The sequence below is a fragment of the Sceloporus undulatus genome, chromosome 6, assembly GCF_019175285.1.
Source record: "Sceloporus undulatus isolate JIND9_A2432 ecotype Alabama chromosome 6, SceUnd_v1.1, whole genome shotgun sequence".
Classification (NCBI taxonomy): Eukaryota; Metazoa; Chordata; class Lepidosauria; order Squamata; family Phrynosomatidae; genus Sceloporus; species Sceloporus undulatus.
The window spans coordinates 116,843,001-116,862,270 of record NC_056527.1 but is presented as its reverse complement, the minus strand read 5'-3'; the positions used below and the strand labels follow the sequence as shown (position 1 = coordinate 116,862,270).

General features: G+C 44.1%; 1 protein-coding gene across 2 annotated transcripts; it reads left to right on the top strand.

The window, feature by feature from the left end:
• The first annotated feature begins 939 nt into the window (after nucleotides 1-939).
• On the top strand, nucleotides 940-18,790 carry WRAP53 (WD repeat containing antisense to TP53). 2 transcript variants are annotated; one of them, XM_042477122.1, is made up of 11 exons: nucleotides 940-1,019; nucleotides 4,210-4,670; nucleotides 5,941-6,039; nucleotides 7,083-7,191; nucleotides 8,182-8,270; nucleotides 9,513-9,603; nucleotides 9,755-9,887; nucleotides 13,794-14,002; nucleotides 14,534-14,637; nucleotides 15,564-15,707; nucleotides 17,053-18,790. In XM_042477122.1, the coding sequence occupies exons 2-11, from the start codon at nucleotides 4,252-4,254 to the stop codon at nucleotides 17,243-17,245; spliced, it is 1,590 nt and encodes a 529-aa protein (XP_042333056.1). In that variant the 5' UTR covers nucleotides 940-1,019; nucleotides 4,210-4,251; the 3' UTR covers nucleotides 17,246-18,790. The 2 variants fall into 2 exon arrangements, with proteins under 2 accessions (XP_042333056.1, XP_042333057.1); XM_042477123.1 differs by lacking the exon at nucleotides 17,053-18,790 and having other exon boundaries at nucleotides 14,534-14,641; nucleotides 15,564-15,698.
• Nucleotides 18,791-19,270: the final 480 nt, after the last annotated feature.

The following is a 19,270-nucleotide window of genomic DNA, read 5'->3' as shown; positions in this document are numbered from 1 at the left end:
GGATTGAGCAGCGATGGGTTCCAGGCTGAGGTTTCTAGACCCAAATGTTTGTCGTTGCTGTGTGCTTTCAAGTCAATTCTAACTTATGGTGACCCTAAGGCAAACCTTTCATGGGTTTTTTTGGGCTGCATCTGCATTGCAGAAATAATCCACGGTGACATCGCTTTAACTGCCCTGGCTTAATGCTATGGAATTCTGGGAACGGTAGTTATGCCAGACATTTAGCCTTCTCCGTCAGAGAGCTCTTGGGCCACAACAAACTACAGCTCCCCAAATTCCCTAGCACTGAGCCAGGCCAGTTAAATCTGGATTATTTTTGCCATGCGGATGCAGCCTTGGCAAGATTTGTTCAGAGGGAGTATGCCATTGCCATCCTCCGAGGCTGAGAGTGTGTGACTTGCCCAGGGTCACCCAATGGGTTTCAGCCCTCTTTGGCAGGAGGCTAAAAACTGTGTAAAACTACACATCCCAGAATTCAACAGAATGGAGCCAAAGCACTTAAAGTGGTGTCAAGCTGCATTAATCCTGTAGTACAGAAGCAGCCCTAGGGTGCATCCACACTGTAGAAACAATGCAGTTTGACACCACTTTAGCTGCCCTGGCTCCATGCTATAGAACCCTGGGATTTGTAGTTTGGTGAAGCATCAGTTCTCTTTGACAGAGGAGGCTGAAGACCTTGTAAAACTACAAATCCCAGGATTATGAAGAATGGAGAATTTAAAGCGGTATCAAACTGCACTAATCCTGTAGTACAGATGCAGCCTTAATGTGCATCTACACTGTAGAAATAATCTAGGATGGGGCTGCAGCACTTAAAATGGTGTCAAGCAGCATTAATCCAGCAGTGTGTGGATGCACCCTGCTGCAATGGGACACAGAAGAAGAAGCAAGTCGCGCGAGAGTTCTAGCTTTCCTCTAACTCTCGCGAGACTTGAGGCCCGGGAAAGTGGGCGGGGTCAGGTGTGTCATGGCTGCCTCCACTCAGAGCACGTGAGTTGCTGCTTGCAGAATAGTGGCAGGTAAAGGAGGGACTTTTTGGAGCAGTGCTTTTTCCTTTTCTCTATATATTCTTCTGGAGGAGATAAGGGAATTTGTGCAATTTTTGCTCTTCTGTTTGCATTGCACAAACCTGCAGGCAGATAGATGTTCTATTATTATTATTATTGTTATCATCATCATCATCGTCATCATCTATTAACTAAGATTAACTATTATTATTATTATTATTATTAACTATTAATTACTATTATTAGATTGACTCTCATTAACAACAACAATCACAGTAAAATGTCCTTAGCAATTATAATAACATGGGATTATCTTTAGTGTCATCGTTATTATTGCACAGAGTTTAGAAAGTCTGCAAAGATATATCCATCCTGGTTTGGTTTTAGTACAGAAGGGGTGGGGGAGGAAGGAGTCTTTTGTGACACCCTTTAAATCTAAGCAGTTTGTTAAGTTTATGATTGATAAATTTTGTTTGGCTGCAGCCCAATAAAAAGAAACGACATGGCCATTGAAAATTTATGCTGAAATAAATGGGTTTTGTTTTAAAAGAGCGCCAGGAGAGATTTGAGAAATTGCTTTCTGGATTAAAAACTCCCAGAAATTGTCTGGAAATTTTGGGAATTGTTATCCTGGGCCGCATCCGCTTTGCAGGGATAATCCGGTTTGACACCACTTTGACTGCCGTGGCTCCATGCTATGGAATTCAGAGAAATGTTCTGGTGCCACAACAAACTACAGTTCTCAGAATTCTATAGTATGGAGTCATGGCAGTTAAAGTGGCATCAAACCGTATTATTTCTGCAGTGTAGATGCAGTCCAAAAAACCAAGGCTTCTCATCTGTCATTGCAGCATCATAACTACCTTGGGTACCTTTCTGGAAGAAAGGCGACCTAGAAATACATACATACATACATAAAATGCAAGAATAAAACAGGACTCCTTCTTCTTCCCTCTCTCCATAAAACTACAAATCCATGGACTCCATAGCATGGAGCTACAGCACTTGGTATCAAACTGCACTATACCTACAGTGTAGATGCACCCTTATTTAGAATCATAGAGTTGGAAGAGACCACAAGGGCCATCCAGTCCAACCCCCTGCCATGCAGAAAATCCAAATCAAAGCATCCCTGACAGATAGCCATACAGCCTCTGTTTAAAGACTTCCAAGGAAGGAGACTCTATCACCCTCTGAGGAAATTTGTTCCACTGTCGAACAGCCCTTACTCTCAGGAAGTTCCTCCTAATGTTGAGGTGGAATCTCTTTTCCTGCAGCTTGCATCCATTGTTCCTGGTCCTGTTCTCTGGAGCAGCAGAAAACAAGCTTGCTCCCTCCTCAATATGACATTCCTTCAAATATTTAAACAGGGCTATCATATCACCTCTTAACCTTCTTTTCTCCAGGCTAAACATCCCCAGCTCCCTAAGTCGTTCCTCATAGGATATGGTTTCCAGACCCTTCACCATTTTAGTCACCCTCCTTTGGACACATGGCTCCAGTTTCTCAACATCCTTTTTAAATTGTGATGCCCAGAACTGGACACAATATTCCAGGTGGGGCCTGATCAAAGCAGAATACAGTGGCACTATTACTTCCCTTGATCTAGACACTATACTTCTATTGATGCAGCCTAAAATAGCATTGGCCTTTTTAGCTGCCGCATCACACTGTTCACTCATGTTCAACTTGTGGTCTACTTGGACTCCTAGATCCCTTTCACACATAGTTTCATTCAGCCAGGTGTCCCCCATCCTATATCTGTGCATTTTATTTTTCTGCCCTAAGTGCAATACCTTACATTTCTCCGTGTTGAATTTCATTTTGTTAGCTTTGGCCCAGCTTTCTAGTCTATTCAGGTCATTTTGAATCTTGATCCTGTCCTCTGGGGTATTAGCTATTCCCCCTAATTTGGTGTCATCTGCAAATTTGATAAGTATGCTCCCAATTCTGTCATTCAGGTCATTGATAAAGATGTTGAATAGCACTGGGCCCAGGACAGAGCCCTGTGGGACCCCACTGGTCACTTCTCTCCAGGATGAAAAGGGGCCATTGTTGAGCACCATTTGGGTTCGGCCGGTCAACCAATTACAAATCCACGTAACAGTTACCTTGTCTAGTCCACATTTTACAAGCTTGTATGCAAGAATGTCATGGGAAACCTTGTCAAAGGCCTTACTGAAATCAAGATATACTATATCCACAGCATTCCCTTCATCTACCAAGCTGGTAATTTTATCAATGAAAGAGATTAGATTTGTCTGGCATGACTTGTTTCTCTCATTTTGCTCATTTATCTGTCCTTGCTTGCTCTTTTATGTCCCTTTGTACTGGTAAAACTGTTCTTGAAAGAACTAATATGATGTTGTTTTAGGAGGGAGGGGATAATTATTATTCATATTCCGCTTAATCACTTGGAATCCAAGCGGATTACAACAATACTAAAAAGAGATTAAACCAGAAAGACATCAAAACAATAATATAAAATAACAGTTAAACTCAATAGAAGATTTGTAAGAAATTTATAGCAGGGTCCAGACAGGATGGAAAAGGTGATGGAGAAAATGGGATTTAATTTTATACAGTATGTATTTTATTACTGCTGTAAGCCACCTCGATCCTCTTGGAGAAGCGGGATATAAATAAACTATTAGGAGCCAGTGTAGTGTAGTGGTTGGAGTGTTGGACTAGGACTCTGGAGAGCAAGGTTTGAATCCCTGCTCAGTCATGTAAACCCACTGGGTGACCTTAGGCATAGAAACATAGATCATAGAATCATAGAGCTGGAAGAGATCGCAAGGGCCATCCAGTCCAACCCCATTTTGCCATGCAGGAAATCCACAATCTCTCAGATTCAGAGGAAAGAAATTGCAACCCCCCTCTGAAGAAACTAGCCAAAACAAACAAACAAACAACAAAAAAAAACCACCCCCCCCCCCCCCCCCCCCCAAAAAAACCCCCATAAATTGGAAATGACTTGAAGGCACACAACATACACAGAGTTGTTCTTATGTGATAATTTTGCACCTTTCTTTTTTGAATCACTTTGTATTGTTCAAGGAAAGTTGTGATTGTCTGGCTGCTGAATTTTGCGGCTGCTAACTTCTGCGGTTGTGGGTAAGGGTTTCAGCTTGGACGATGTCCGAAGGAGGAGGTGGGTTTGAGTTTCAGCATACTTTGGTGATTTTTCTTTTCTCTGCAGGAACCTCACTCCTTGGTGCCCCCTATTTTTTTGTGGGGATGAATGAAGTACCTGACGCTGTGGCCCACTCAAAGTTTGTTTGGCGGTCTGGCTGGAACCCAGACATCAGTTTGCATAAACACTATCCTAGTAGCGCTTCGTAGAGTCTGGGCTCTTGGAGAGGCTTGTATGATGGAGGCTGAACCATCCGTTGTGGATCAAGTTGTAGCAAATATGGAGCAGCCATCAGCCAACATTGTGGAAGCGGAAGGCATTTTGGAACCCTTTGCAGAGGTGCCAAGGCTGGATGTGGGTCTAGAAACTGAAGGGACTTTGGGTGAGATGTTTTCTGGATCAGATCTCCCAGGAGAAGAGCCTCAGTTAGAAGATGCTGAGCAGTGTTTGGAGCAAGAGCTGGAGGAAAAGAAGAAGGAAGATACGGACAACGGAAGAGAAGCATTGACAGAAGGAGGCGAATATTAGTGAGTGTGGATATTCTCTTGCAGTTTGCTAGATAGAAGTCCAAGGCTGCAGCTGCACTACAAAAATAGCATTTGGGTCTCTATATCCACCGATTCTTTATCCACAGATTCAACAATCCATGGCTTGAAAATACAGTGCAGCCACTCAATACGCGGGCTTGCCATCTGCAGATTCAAGCTCATGCAGACGGCAAGCCCCAGGCATTAAAATGGTGCATGCACACAGCCATAGCAAACAACAGGACTTGAGGTCCTGCATTTTGTTCCATATGCAGGGGGTCCGGAACGGATCCCCCGCATATACAAAGGGTCCACTGTATTCCAAAAAGATATCAAGTCTAAAAAGCAAAGCTTGATTTTGCTATTTTATACAAAGGGCACCATTTTACTACCCCATTGTATTTAATGGGACTTGAGCATCCATGGATTTTGCTGTCCAGGGGAGGTCCTGGAACCAAACCTCAGCAGATACCAAGAGCCCATTGTAATGCAGTGACACTGCTTTAATTGTCATGGCTCAGTACTATAGAATCCTGGGATTTATAGTTTGTTGTAGCTGTCTGACAGAGAGGGCCATATATCTCACAAAACTACAAATCCCAGAATTCTATAGTATTGAGCCATGGCAATTCAAGCAGTGTCAAACTGCATTATTTCTGCAGTGCAGATGCAGCCCAACTCAGTCACAATACTGGGTTCCTTTACCTGCTCCTGGGAGAGGAAAGAAGAGAAATCCAAGAGTTCAGAATTTTCTTCCTGGCACAAAATCTGTGTTTCTAAGTAGGAATATCTCCTAGTTGCAGTGTTTTCAACAAAGGATTGAATTTGGATTTGGGTTAGAGGGGTTGGTGGTTGTCACAGATTAAAGGTTGCATTGGTCATATTCCCAACACCCCCATGGGAACTTTTGTTTTGTCCTCCAAATGCACATCACAGGTCTGAGGGCTGTTTCACACCCATTTTTGCCCACTTTGGGCTGTTTTAGGCCCAAGAGAAACCTTATTTCCAACAGGAATTGACCAAGACATTGACAGCCCAGGGTTGTAAAAAATGTGGCAATCCCCATAGGATATATTTTGCAGGCATTTGGGTCAATTTTTTCCTGAGACCTGGGTCCTATAAAAGCAGCCCAGGACCACATGTGGCCCATGGGCCCAACTTTCCTCACCCCTGAGTTAGGGGTTGGGAGGTGGGTAGGCTTTTACTGTATAAGACCAGAGTGATTTAGACAAACCCTTTAGATGTGATTTGCCTTTCGCTTCTCTCCTAGCTTTCCAATGTACGATTTCTCGCAGCCTCCCAAGCTTCTGACAGGCTCTTGGGCAGAGTTCAGCCGGATGGTGGAGAATTTCCTGAAGGGCTGCAAGTGGTGAGTTGATGGTGGGCTTTGCCAGATTTCCTGACCCTTGAGAAGGAGACAAATACTCCCTGGTGTTAATATACTGCTCTCAGAACTGGTATTACTGCTGATAACAAGAGCAGAAACCGACATTGCTTAGGAGACTGGTTGCTTAACCAAACACCTCTAAGATCAGAGGTAGCAGCCTTTAATTTTATTGTATGCTGCCCTGAGATTGCTGGATGTAGGGCAAGATATAAATATTTTAATAAATAAGATAAAATAAATGAGAAGATGGTTGTCAAGATGCTGAAAAGAGAGGCTTGATGGGTAGACATAGTGAGGGAGCCAGTGTGGTACAAAGAGGAGTGGGGTGTATGGGTACAAGAGCAAGTGGGACAATGTAAATGCAGTGGGATTGGGTGAGATGAGTTCAGGTGAAAGGAAAATCCAGGCCCTAAAGCAGTGTTTCCCAAATGCTGGTCCTCCAGGTGTTTTGGACTTCAAGTTCCAGAAACCCCAAACAGCTTGGTCAAAAGTCAGGAATTCTGGGAAATGAAGTCCAAAACATCCGGAGGACCAAAGTTTGAGAATCACTGTTCTAAACCATACATTTTGGAACAGTGGTTGTGTGTGTGTGGGGGGGGGGGTGGGTGGATAATACTAGCTTTGAAAGAGATTAGCAGGAAAACATGATGACTAGATAAGAATCCTTGAAAATTTTTGTGCATCCTTGGGCATCTCTACATGGGCCATGTAGAGGTGCCCAAGCATCAATTACGACAGTGGGTGGCATAGTGGGATGTGTGTATTGACAGCCACATGGCATTGCTCCAGAGTGTGGACGTAATGGGGAGTGGAATTTGGGACAGCTTCTGGGCCTAAACACTCTGGAAGCTGCCCAGAGTATTCTGGCCAGTGTAGACCTGCCCTGTGTTACTGTGCAACCAGGTTTTTTTCTCTGCAAAAGGATGCCTTAGATATTGTTTTTCTTTTTCCTGCTTCGGGAGAGACCAGGCACTGACTCTCCTGGTTTCATGGACAGTCTGTTAATGCCACACTGCTCTTTCCAGGGCTCCTGATGGGACTTGTCTGCTCACCAATAGCGCTGACAACACATTACGGATTTACAACCTTCCTGCAGAGCTGTATACTAAGGAATGGGGAACCATTGCCGAAATGGTACGGAGTGGGGAGAGCAGAGAGAGACAGAAGCAGGGCTGTCTAGGCACATCTTGGCAACATTTCTTTTTTCTGGGAGGGGGAGTACAACCTCCAGGAGTCCCTAAGACATGCTAATTAGGGGATTCTGGGAGCTGCAGTCCACAAAGGATTCTGGAAGTAATACATAACCGTCATGGTTTGATAATATTTATGATGGCATACACTTTAACATTTCTCAGCCTCCTCTTGCATGGTCAATATTGATAGATTCTGGGAGGTTGAGTGCAAAATGTCTGGAGGACAAAACATTGACTCCCATTGATCTAGACTGTAGTAAAAGTTTCTGTGGCCACTTAGCTCTTGCCACAGGAATGTTTAAAAACATTTCTTGCTCTGCCTTCCCTCTACTGATAAGAGTAGAAGGCAGTTGGTTCTGGTGTGAGGATGTTTCCTTTAACAGCACATGGTTTATTAAGGAGGCCAAATGTCTGAATTGACCCCAAGAGGGGAAAGCGAAGGCGTAGCTTGGGTCTTCTCTGAAGACTGCATCCCCCGATTCCTGGGTTGTGTTCACTATACCTTCTGCCTGATTTCCTGGTGTGCTTCCTGTTTGGACTGCAAAGGAGGTTTCTGGGAAAAGTTATCATTATTCCTTTGGGGGGCTGTAACTCCAGAATCCCTTGTCCAGGAGCCAGCTGGGAGTTGTATTGCACAAGTCACTTGATTCCAAGCCCTAGACTGAATTTTCCTTTGCACAGAATGTGCTTCTGTATTGAAAGTGTCTGCAAACTATATGTTTAGGGTGCATATACACTGTAGGAATAATACAGTTTGATACCACTTTAAGTGCTGCAGCTCCAACTTCTGGAATCCTGGGGTTTGTAGTTTTGCAAGGTCTTTAGCCTTCTTTGCCAAAGAGTGTTGATGCCTTACCAAACTACAAATCGAAGGAGCTGAGCGTCCTCCGCTCTCCTGACCCTGATGGCCTCTGTCTCTTCCTCTCCACAGAGCCCTGTGCTGCGCATGGTGGAAGGTGACACTGTCTACGACTACTGTTGGTTCCCGCTGATGAATTCTTCTGACCCGCAGACTTGTTTGTAAATCCATCTTTCACCCCTTCTGCTTCCTTTGCCTTTCCCTCCTGGCGCTTGCCTTCAAATGCATGGGATTGACAGAGGAAACTGAACCAGAGTCTGGCTTTGAGTGGGAGAAATCATAGCTAAAAGCTGTGGAGCAGAAGGGAGGATAGTGTGACTTTCCAGATGCTGTTGGACTGCAGCTTCCAGCATACCTCACCCTTGGTTATATGCGAGCTGGGGACTTGCAGTCCAGTAAACTGAGCATGGTCACATGAGTCCCACCTCTGCCTTACAGCTTCCAAAGAAGAAATAGCACTCCAGCTAAACATGGGTATGTGTGAGTGTAGCTTTTGAGGCTTGGCTGCCCCAGCTCCACTTTCCTCTACCGCTATCCTGGGAGATTGTACCTGTCCTTTATTCCCAAACCAAAAATGAATGCAATTCTTTTCCTTTTAAAAAATGAAATTGTGGGTCCCAAAGGTTCATTCCTATCCCCCCCCCCCTTGGCATAGCATTATATAGAGCAGGAGTGGAGTTTGGGAGCTGACTGGGAGATTCTGATAGCTGGGTTACAAGATAAAATAACTTCTCCAAGATGAATTGCCTATATACCTTCATATCTTCCATTTCAGCCTTCTTAGGTCTCACTTCTTGCAACAAAGGATGATCTGGGTGCTAATTTCTTTGCCTGACATGTTGTCCAGCAGATTACCAGGTGTATTCACTGTATATACTCAACTAGTTGATCTCATGTATAAGTCCAGGACAGGTTTTGGGGCCAGAATTATGGATTTTGATATGATCAAAGTGTAAAAACATAGGGGCCTGTAACATAGGATCTAAAGGATGAAGCAAAGGAAAACAATGCGAAAGAACTTAGGAAGTTCCAGCAGGCATCACTGTTTGGGCTCACGCTAAAGGTTGGATAAATGATCAAGTCTTTCCAGGACAGATTACACTCTTGCCTTTCAGCAGGGAATGGTTTCTTTTTAAAAAATAAAAGTTAGTACATCACTTTCTTTGACCCATGGATAAGTTAACTGAGGTGTTTGGGATCAAATATTAGACTAAAATTTCTAGACTTATGCATGAGTATATACATTATTTGGAATATACAAATAATGTGGCTAGCGTATTGAGAAAATTCACTCCTTGCCTTTGTTCATATGCCTGCGCACTCTTTTTGTTGCCCACCTGTATTGCTGGTCTTCTCTAGTCCACAACTGCTCCTCACAATCCCTTCCTTTTCTTCCCATCTAGTGTGGCCAGCAGCAGTCGGGACAACCCCATCCATATATGGGATGCTTTCAGTGGAGACCTGAGAGCCACCTTCAGGCCTTACAATCACCTTGTGAGTATGTGGGAGGGCATAATGTGCCATAGATGCCCACTGGATGCTTTTCCTCTTGAAACAATTTTGCTTTTACCCCCTCTGTTTTGATTGCTTTCTTCTCTAATCTCTCCAGAAGTTATTTTCCATTGACTCTTTGTTTTTCTTCTAGGATGAACTGACCGCTGCCCACTCTCTGTGCTTCACCCCGGATGGCGCACGACTTTTCTGCGGCTTCAACAAGACCGTCAGAGTGTTTGACACATCGCGTCCCGGCCGGATGTGTGAGAATAGGCCTACTTTGGGTGAGCTCACTTTGGTTAGGGCCAGAATTTAGGAATGTTACTTCTTTTGGAGTAATGCTACTGTATTAAGCTTTGGTCAGTGCTCACACCAATCCTGTGTCCAGTTCTGGGTACTATATTTTAAAAAGGATATTGGCAAACTGGAATAGGTCCAGGGGAGGACAAATAAGATGATTAAAGGTCTCGAAGTCATGAAACCCTATGAGAAATAGCTTAGGGAATTGGGTATGTTTAACCTAGAAAAGTGACATAATATGTGTGTGTGTGTGCATACCCATGTGCCTTCAAGTCACTTGTCAGCTTATAACAACCCCATGAATTTCATAGGGTTTTCTTAGGCAGGGAACACTCAGAGTTGGTTTTGCAAGTTACGTAAGAGCCATCTTCAAATAACTGGAGGTATCGTGTAAAGGATGGAGCGAGCTTGTTTTATACTGTTCTAGAGATTGCAACATGAACTGGTGGATTCAAATTACAAGGAAAAAGTTTCTGCTTAAACATTAGAGAGAACTACCTCACAGAAAGTGAAAGGTTGTGAAAGAAAAAGTCATCCTTGAATGCATTTTGGAAGAAGCTATCAACTGGCCTCTAGAAGGTTTGAGATATTTTTATTTTGTTATGGCAGTGCTTCTCAATTATTTTCTGTCATGCCCCCCCCCCCAGGAAGAAGAAGAATTTAGCGCCCCCCCGCGCTACAGTAAATAGTATCATTTATCTCTAAAATTATTATTATTTCCTCAGCCCCGCACCCCCTTTTCCGGAGCCTCGCGCCCCCCCGGGGGGCCCGCCCCACTATTTGAGAAGTACTGAGTTATGGAAAGCTTAGCTGACATGATTGTTTCATTTTACATGTGCGTATGGTTAGTTTTGAATTAGAGGTTTGCTGAAACGTATTCAACTGCTCTTTTATTTTATTTTTGGTGTAGGAATTTTACTTCCCAAGTTATTGCTGCCCTGGTACTAAATTTTCTGTTAAAGGAGTCAGGTATACCTGGGGATTTGGTTAATAAAGTAGATGTGTTCCTGGGCATTACGCAGGTATACTAAGGTATACCTGGCGACTGAGAGCCAGCATGGCATAGTAGTTTAAGTGTTGAACTATGACAGTATAGATGCAGCCAAGAGTCAGTTGCATAGTGTAGCCTGAGTGGCGTAGTGGCTTGGGTCTTGGACTGCAACTCTGGAGACCAGGGTTCAATTCCCAACTTTGGCCATGAAATCCATTGGGTGACGTTGACAAAATCTCATGCTCTCAGCCTCAGGAGAAGGCAATGGCAAACCACCTTTGAACAAATCGTGCCAAGAAAACCCCATGATAGGGTTGCCTTAGGGTCGCCATAAGGTGGAATGACTTGAAGACACACAACAACAACACCTGGAGACTACTTTGGAGAGTGGTAGAGTCTCCTTTGAATGTCTTTAAAGAGAGGCTTAGTGGCCATCTCTCAGGAATGCTTTAGTTATGCATTCCTTGCATGGCAGAAGGGGTTGGACTGCATGGTCTATATGGTCCCAACACTATGATTCTGTGACCACAGCTCCCAAAATCCCTCAGCCAGCATGGCAGCCAGGCTGACTGGAGGATTGTACTCTAAAAGGTTTCTGGGCAAGGTATCTCTTTCTCTTTGCAGTCGGGATCTTTGGCAGAGATCCTACATCTCTGTTCTCGGCATGTGAAGTCATGCATTGGTTGTGTTGTGGGAGTCTTGTTTTGAAAGTCAACATTACACATTTACAGAGAACAAAATCTAAGAGGAAAAGTTGAAGGGAGCTGGGCATGTTCAGCCAGGTGAAGAGGAGACTAAGAGGCTGCATGCCTGCAAAATATTTAAAATATCTTAAGGACTGCTACAGAGAGGAGCATACAGGTTTCTTCTTTGCTGCCCCAGAAGCAGGGTTGGGGGGGGGGCAGGCTTTAAAAAAACAAACCAAAACACCATTTTTTGTTGTTTCTTAAACCATTTTTTTTACATTGATGGGCAGAGCTTCACCATTACAGGCCTAAACCAGAAAATTATGTAGCAAAGTTCAGATGTTACGGCCGCTAGCTTAAATAATAATTGTTCTTTGAAAAGTGCTTTTTAAAAAACAAGTTGTTTTGGTTGAACTTTATGTTAATGGAAGGGTTTGTTTCTGAATGGCATTTCTTGCCCTATAAAATAAAAGTGATTAAAAAGAAGCAACTGGCCCTGGCTACTGGTCGTAACAGTGAACAACTGGCAATGAGTTAAAATGTTTAAATTGAAACAGTTGTTTAAGAGGGCTGGAAAATAGTAATAAAATATGTGAATAATCAGTTTAAAAAAAAAAAAGTTTTAAAAAAAAGTCATTTGGTTTAAACCAAGGTTTAAACCAGCTAACCCAGGCCAGAAGGTAGGATCAGGTCTCATGGTTTTAAGTTACAGGTGGGTAGATTTTGAGCACACATTAGAAAGAACTTGATGGTAAGAGCCACTTGACAGCAGAACCTATTTGTTTGAAAAGGTGGTGGATGTCTTTCTCTGGATATCTTCAAAAAAGAGGCAACCTGCTTGCGATACTGTAGCTGGGGGTCCTGCATTAGGGCTAGCGCTGGATTAGATGGCTTTTGGGGTACCTTCCAACTCATTCATTCTTTGGTTTGATAAAATACGTAACTAAAGGAGCACTAGCACCAACATCAGCATTCTTGGTAGCTCTTCTTCTGCGACCCTGCATTGAATGCAGATTTTGCTCATTAGACAAGAAAGTCCCCAAATTTCCTTAAAGGAACATATGCACCTGCAAGACACCAGCAGAATTCCTGTCCTCGATTAGGCCAGGAATGAGGCATACAACACAGTTGGAAAAAGAGGTTCTTTCAAGACCTCTGTTGTCCCTCCATAACATCACCTTCTTGTGGGTTGCAACAGGGTGGAAAATGTGCACAGGATCATAATAAACAATTAGAATATTTTAACATAAAACATTAGATCTCTATACATTCCTCTTTCTTGTTGAATTTCAGTGCAGGCATGTGTATAGTGGTATTTGCATCATTGCTCTGTCCCCTGGGAATATTCTGAAAGACCAAAATCATGTCAACACTCTTCATTGTAAATGTACTGTAAACATTGCCTTCCCAAAATTTTGGAGCAGCTGGAGAAACCCCTAAATAGCAAAACCCCCCAAAAATGTTTAATGATGCTGTCAGGAGACAGTGAAAATAAAACCTGCTCATGTTGATAAAAACCTTTTCTCAGATTTCTGTGCCTTGATAATTAAAACAAAGAGAAATAAATAAATTTTGTGCTATTTTGGGAATACTATAAGGAGTTTTGACATACTTTGGGGCTCAACGGACTGGCGTTATATGCTGGCATAAAGGTGGCATCCGCTGCGCTGAAGAAGCGGCAAAAAGCTGTCACCACAGCAGCTAGGGTGCCCTTTCCGCTGCACAAAAAGGAGCTGCTTTTCAGCTTCTTTTTGCGCTGCAGAAAGGCCAGATTGGTACCGCAGTGTGTGGTTGCCACAGTCTCAATCTGGTGAGGAAAGGTTGCCCTTTAGGGGCCATCTGTGGAGCCCCTTTGTCCTGAAGGTTGTTGATAATGGTAGGGCAAATGTAAAGAAGGTCTGTTTTAGCATCTTTCTGACCTAATGTGGGAAAGCCAGCGTGGCATAGTGGTTTCAGCATTAGACTACGACTCTGGAGACCGGGGTTTGAATTGTGGCTGAACCATGCAAACCCACTGGGTGAACTTAGGCAAATCACTCTCTCTCTCAGGGGAAGGCAAACCCCCTCTGAAGAAACTTGCCAAGAAAACCCCATGATAGGTTTGCCTTAGGGTCTCCATAAGTCGGAAATGACTTGAAGGCACACAAGAACAAAATGATCTAATGGGAGAAGGCTTTTGGGCCTAACTCTGTTGCTGCCTTTCTCTTTCTCAGTGAAGAAACAAGGACAGAACGGCATCATTTCCTGCATTGCCTTCAGCCCATCGCAGCCCCTCTACGCCTGCACATCCTACTCCAAGACGGTGGGCCTCTACTCCCTAGCAGAGGGTGACCCCCTGGCTGTGCTACATGGGCATCAAGGTGGCATCACCCATGCTCTCTTTTCCCCTGATGGCTTTCACTTGTTCACTGGTGGCCGTAAGGTAAGGGACTCAAGCAGGGGCCAGGAGAAGGAGAGAAATGGAGAGGAGGGAGGACCAGGATGCCCTTGTCTAATATGGTGAAGGTGTCTCTTTCTTGCCTTGCACTCACTTCTGGAGTCATCCTGGTAAATGTACCCCTACTCCCCAAAGGGATTTCTTTTGCCTAATTTTCTAAGGTTAAGCATGGGTCAAGCCTTGTTAGTATTTTGGGTGCAATATTCTTCCTCCCTCCCTGGGACTATCAGGGGCTTTGTGTGCATGTCTTACAGCGGCATTATTTAAAATCATTTTAACTGGTAGGATGCTAGAGCTGGAAGAGACTTCAAGGGCCACCAAGTGACATGCAAGAATACACAAGCAAAACACTCCCAACTGATGGCCAACCTAAGGGCAGTTTCATATACCCTCAAGCTGCCTTCACTGAGGCAGGCTACGAGTTTCAGACAGACAGAAGGGCTGCCATCTCCATTAGTTCCAGGAGAACCCGCTTCTGATAATACATAGTGTTGCTTCTCCTTCCCTCCCATTCAGGATGCTGAGATCTTGTGCTGGGACCTTCGTTGGCCAGGCGAGATCCTCTTCTCCATGGGCCGCACAGTTGCCACCAATCAACGGCTCTATTTTGACTTGGACCCGTGAGTGCGTATTTGTATTCTCTCCCATCCCCTACATGCACACACATTTTGTGGGGGGAGGGTTTGCCTATAAAATGGAGCAGAAAATACTAAGCCCATGCTTTGCACCCAGAAGGTCCATTTCTTTTCCCAGCATCTTCAAGTACTGCTGGAAAACATGTACCTGAAACCCTGGGGAGTTGTGGCTGAGCCAGATGGACCAAGAGTACGACAGCCATATGTGGCTATTGAAGCTGGGGATTTGTGGTTTTACAAGGCTTTTAGCCTCCTCTGCCAAAGAGTGCTGGTGCCTCACCAAACTACAAATCTCAGGATTCTGTGGGGGTGGTGCCATGGCAGTTAAAGTGGTGTCAAACTGCATTATTTCTACAGTGTAGATACACCTACACTGGACCAGAACCATATAGGGATTTAAAGGTCATAACCAACACTTTGAATTGTGCCAGAAACTAACTGGTAGGCAGTGGAACTGTTATACAGTGGACCCTGGTTATATGCTGGGGTTTGGTTCCAAGATCCCCCGCGGATAACAAAATCCGTGAATGCTCAAGTCCCATTAAATGTAATGACATAGCAAAATGGTGTCCTTTATTAAAAAAATGGAAAATCAAGGTTTGATATTTGAAATTTATACTTTTTTGAACATTTTAAAACCGTGGATGCTTGAATCCGTGTATAAAAAATCTGTGTATCAGACGGGCCGACTGTAGTAGGGGAATTGTACAGGATTAAAGAATTTTTTGCTAGGCTGGAAGGAGGGCAGCCTCTCTTCTGAGATTTCCCACAGTTTCTACTTGACTTATGCAGTGTGGATGATCTGGCGTGGAGGTGGCATAGCTGGTGGGTTTCCATTGCACCTTCCAGAGACCATCATCTCCACCATGGGGACAGTCTTGCAACCAGCCTTTCCGTGCTTTTCTTTGCAGGAGTGGGGTGTTTTTGGTGAGTGGGAACACCGAGGGGAACGTCACCATCTGGGACACCACACAGCCTCCAAGCAGTGACCCACATCCTGTGCTGCAGCCCAGTTTGCAGTTCCAAGCCCTGCAGGACTGTGTCAATGGAATTAGGTACTTATTTGCATGATGGGAGGATCCTGGCCCGTGTGGGATTTGGGGAGGGGGGTAGTTTAGGGTCTATCCGCAGTTCCAAGATAGAAGGTGGACTCTAGAATCCTTGTGTGCTTAAAAAAAACACTCAGGATTTTAGAATATGGATCATAGTACAAGATAATTCAGAACTGCACCCCCAACCCCACATGCTACCCAAGGAACAGTCCTAAAATATAGGACAAGATAAATAGTCCAGAGCAGTGCACTTCAAAGGAAAAAGATGGTGACTTTGTCCTGTATACTTGCAGTGGCAGCTTACAGCACGCATGGTATAGGTCACAGGTGTGGTGTGTGATCCTCCCGATGTGATTGAACTACAGCTCCCATCAGCCAAACGTAGCCAAGGGCGAGGAATGCTAAAAAAAGATGAGATGACAAATGCTGGGAGATGTAGTCCAGCTTCACCAGAAGGGCTGAAAATTTCAATCCCTCATTAATTTTCTGTTATTAGAGTAGGTAACGAATTATTCCAGTTTGTGACCGTTCCTTTTTCATTGCTGCTTAGGGTGGTTAACAAGCTACATAAAACTGCAGATTTCTAAAATAGTGCATTAGAAATGTCTGCTAAAATATAATAAAGGTGTTAACAACAAGCAGCAGTAGAAAACAAAGCAAAACATTTGCACAGATCATTAAAATATGTTTGTAATTGGCCCCTGAATGACCCAAATGTGAAAGGACAACCGAGTCCTAGTCCATTCTAACCAAGTTCAGAACTAGCAAACTAGTTCTGTAAGTGAGGTGCCACTGCTGAGAAATTCTTGCTGTGTGGGGGATCGTTGTTGTGTGGTGTGCAACACCAGTGGACCACAAAACTCCAGGGCATCACAAGTAGAGCCTCTCAGCTGATCATAACATCCCTGGCAGATCAGTACTTGGAAAGGTGGGGGGGTTTAATACCTGTGTCCTAATCTGTTCAGGCCTTTGTGTACTAATATTGATGCCTTGCGTTGGACCTGGGGACTTTCTAGCAGCCAATGCAATGATTTCACAAGGTGTCAAGTCCAGCATTATCTCTGCACATGTGTCTGAGATCACCACAACTTAACAATACCACTTCTACTATATTCACACCTAATTCCCAACATTTTATGGCAGGCCTTTTGTGGCAGTCAAGTTGCCTGTGCAACTCCAGCACAAGGAGTATGGTATAGCATTTTTCATGGCTGCTGAACTGGATTATCCATAGCACCAGCAAACCACAGTTATGGGGGATGGAGGGAACAGTGAAGCTCAGGGGAGACTGGTGCCTGGGATTTGGTGGACCCCTTCCTGTCTGACCCTTCTAACCCACTTTGCTCAGCCTCCACCCCAGCCTACCCCTGATGGCCACTGCCTCCGGCCAGCGCATATTTGCTAGCCCATGGGACAGCGGGAATGAAGAAGAGGAAGAGGACTTTCCATCTGACCACCATCCAGCCCATGGGAACAATTCTCTTCAGCTCTGGTTGTGCTCCTCAGTGGCCGGAGCAGAACTACTTCAGGCAGTCCCATGACTTTGCAGCTGTGCCCAGGAGACATGAAGTTGGAACCACATTTGTGTGTCACTAATCTCCTACCCTTCTTTGGCCTTTGAAGCCCAAAGGGAGAGACCATGCTCCAGCTGTCATGCATAGGGTGCATAGAGCGCTGTTAGGCCAACATGTCTTTTTGCATGTGCAAATGGGACCAGGCGTTTGCATGCCTCTTGGTGGTTACATCTGAAGCTTGTACCAAAGAGACAATGAGAGTTTGCTTGGATGTAGAGCTGATAGCTGCGGCTCTTCTCTTGAGATGGTACACCACTGAGAAGGAAGGTGGGTGCAAACATTTTGTGGTGCCATACTTTGCAGGGGATTGTGTGAGATTGATGTAATCTAATTGGTAGTAGAAAAGGGACATTCTCCTCAGGGGAACAGTCCCTGGTGCAACAGGGTGGGGAAAGTGTGACCCCTACCAATTTTGAGATTTTGGGTAGCGCTTTAGTGGCTATCAAACCATGTCTTCACTTGGAGGACAGAGTAAGATTTAAGACCCAGGTATAAAGCATATTTATACAGTTGTGGGAGTGGGAGAGAAGATAATAAATACATATAAATATGCTTTATAGCTGAGGCCTTAATACCACTTGATACAGCATCTGAAGAAGTGGGACTATGGAAGAGTTGCCCACCTCTGCTGTGTGAGACTTGGAGGTGTAAACCAAACCCTGTTAGTCTTGACTCAAGTAGACTCATTAAGTCAATGAGATTTACCTACACTTGAACTCGCTACTCAACAGTTTATTCACTAGAGTTGCATCTGCACTGCAGAAATAACCAAGTTTGACACCACTTTAATTGCCATGGCTCCATGCTATGAAATTCTGGGAACTGTAGTTTGTTGTTGCAGGGCTCTCAGCTGGAGAAGGCTAAATGTCTCACAAAACTACAATTCTCAGATTCTACAGCATTGTGCCATGGCAGTTAAAAGCAGTGTCAAAATTCATTCTGCATTGCAGATGCAGCCTGGGTCTGCTGTAGTTAGGATGAATCATAAGTCCTACTTGAGTGAGGACAAAGCCAGTATTAGCCATACAGTAACTGCAGCTTTCTTACCCTAGATTTGGCAATAGGGCAGGCGGGAGGAAAAGGACAAAATAAGGGACAGCCCTTTGTAGCCCATATCTCCTGTTTCCCTGGCTGTTGGCTTGCTCCTTTGGCAATTGTGTGCCACAAGTCTCAACAGGAGAAAGAATAAATTTTAAGGAGTAAAAAGGTGTATGAATGTGTTGATCTGGATGTTGTACCCTAATTTTTAAGGTTTTTTTTTTAAACTAGAGGGTAACTGGTTATTTCAGGGTTTTTTTTTAAAATTGCTTTGTCTTTGGTGCTCTGTAAATAGTTTTTCTTCTTTTGCTCACCGACTGGGGACATGGCTCTGATGCAGACTAGCTTGTGGGGTGGGGTGGGGGGTTTGCTATGGGGTTTTTTTTTGCTAGTCACCTCCAGTACCTGTTTACAGACTTTAAAAACATGAACTCATCTTGTGATAGGTGTTCAATAAATGTTTACTGTGTTGTATCTGTGTGCTTCTAAGTCTCTGAGTATGAAGGGATGTTGACTGCAACCCAGAAAAGTTGTTGCTCTCAAAGAGTGCCTGTTGAGAGGTTTGCTGGGGTGTTGGAAAGTACCTAACTCATGGAATATTTTTCAGTTCTGAGTATTTTCCTAGCCATCATCCAGGTGTGATTTTTAATTATTATTCTTTTGAGAATCAAGAACCTTGTTTCCTACATCAGCCATAAAACAACATATTAATTTATATTTTCTAAATGCAAGGATCTGTAGAAAAGCATAATTAACTTGAAACAGTGAGTGCATTATCTTTTGAATTCAGGCTTTCAGGTTACTTATGTCACTTGGTCAAGCAGGAATGCTGGGCTTGGGTGCTTTGCTTCACTTTTTTGCCCACATCTCTTCAGTCCCAACCAAGATGGAAGGTGCAGAAGCATTCCTAAGTAGGATTGTGCTGTATGAGCTCAAAGGCACATCTAGGGGGAT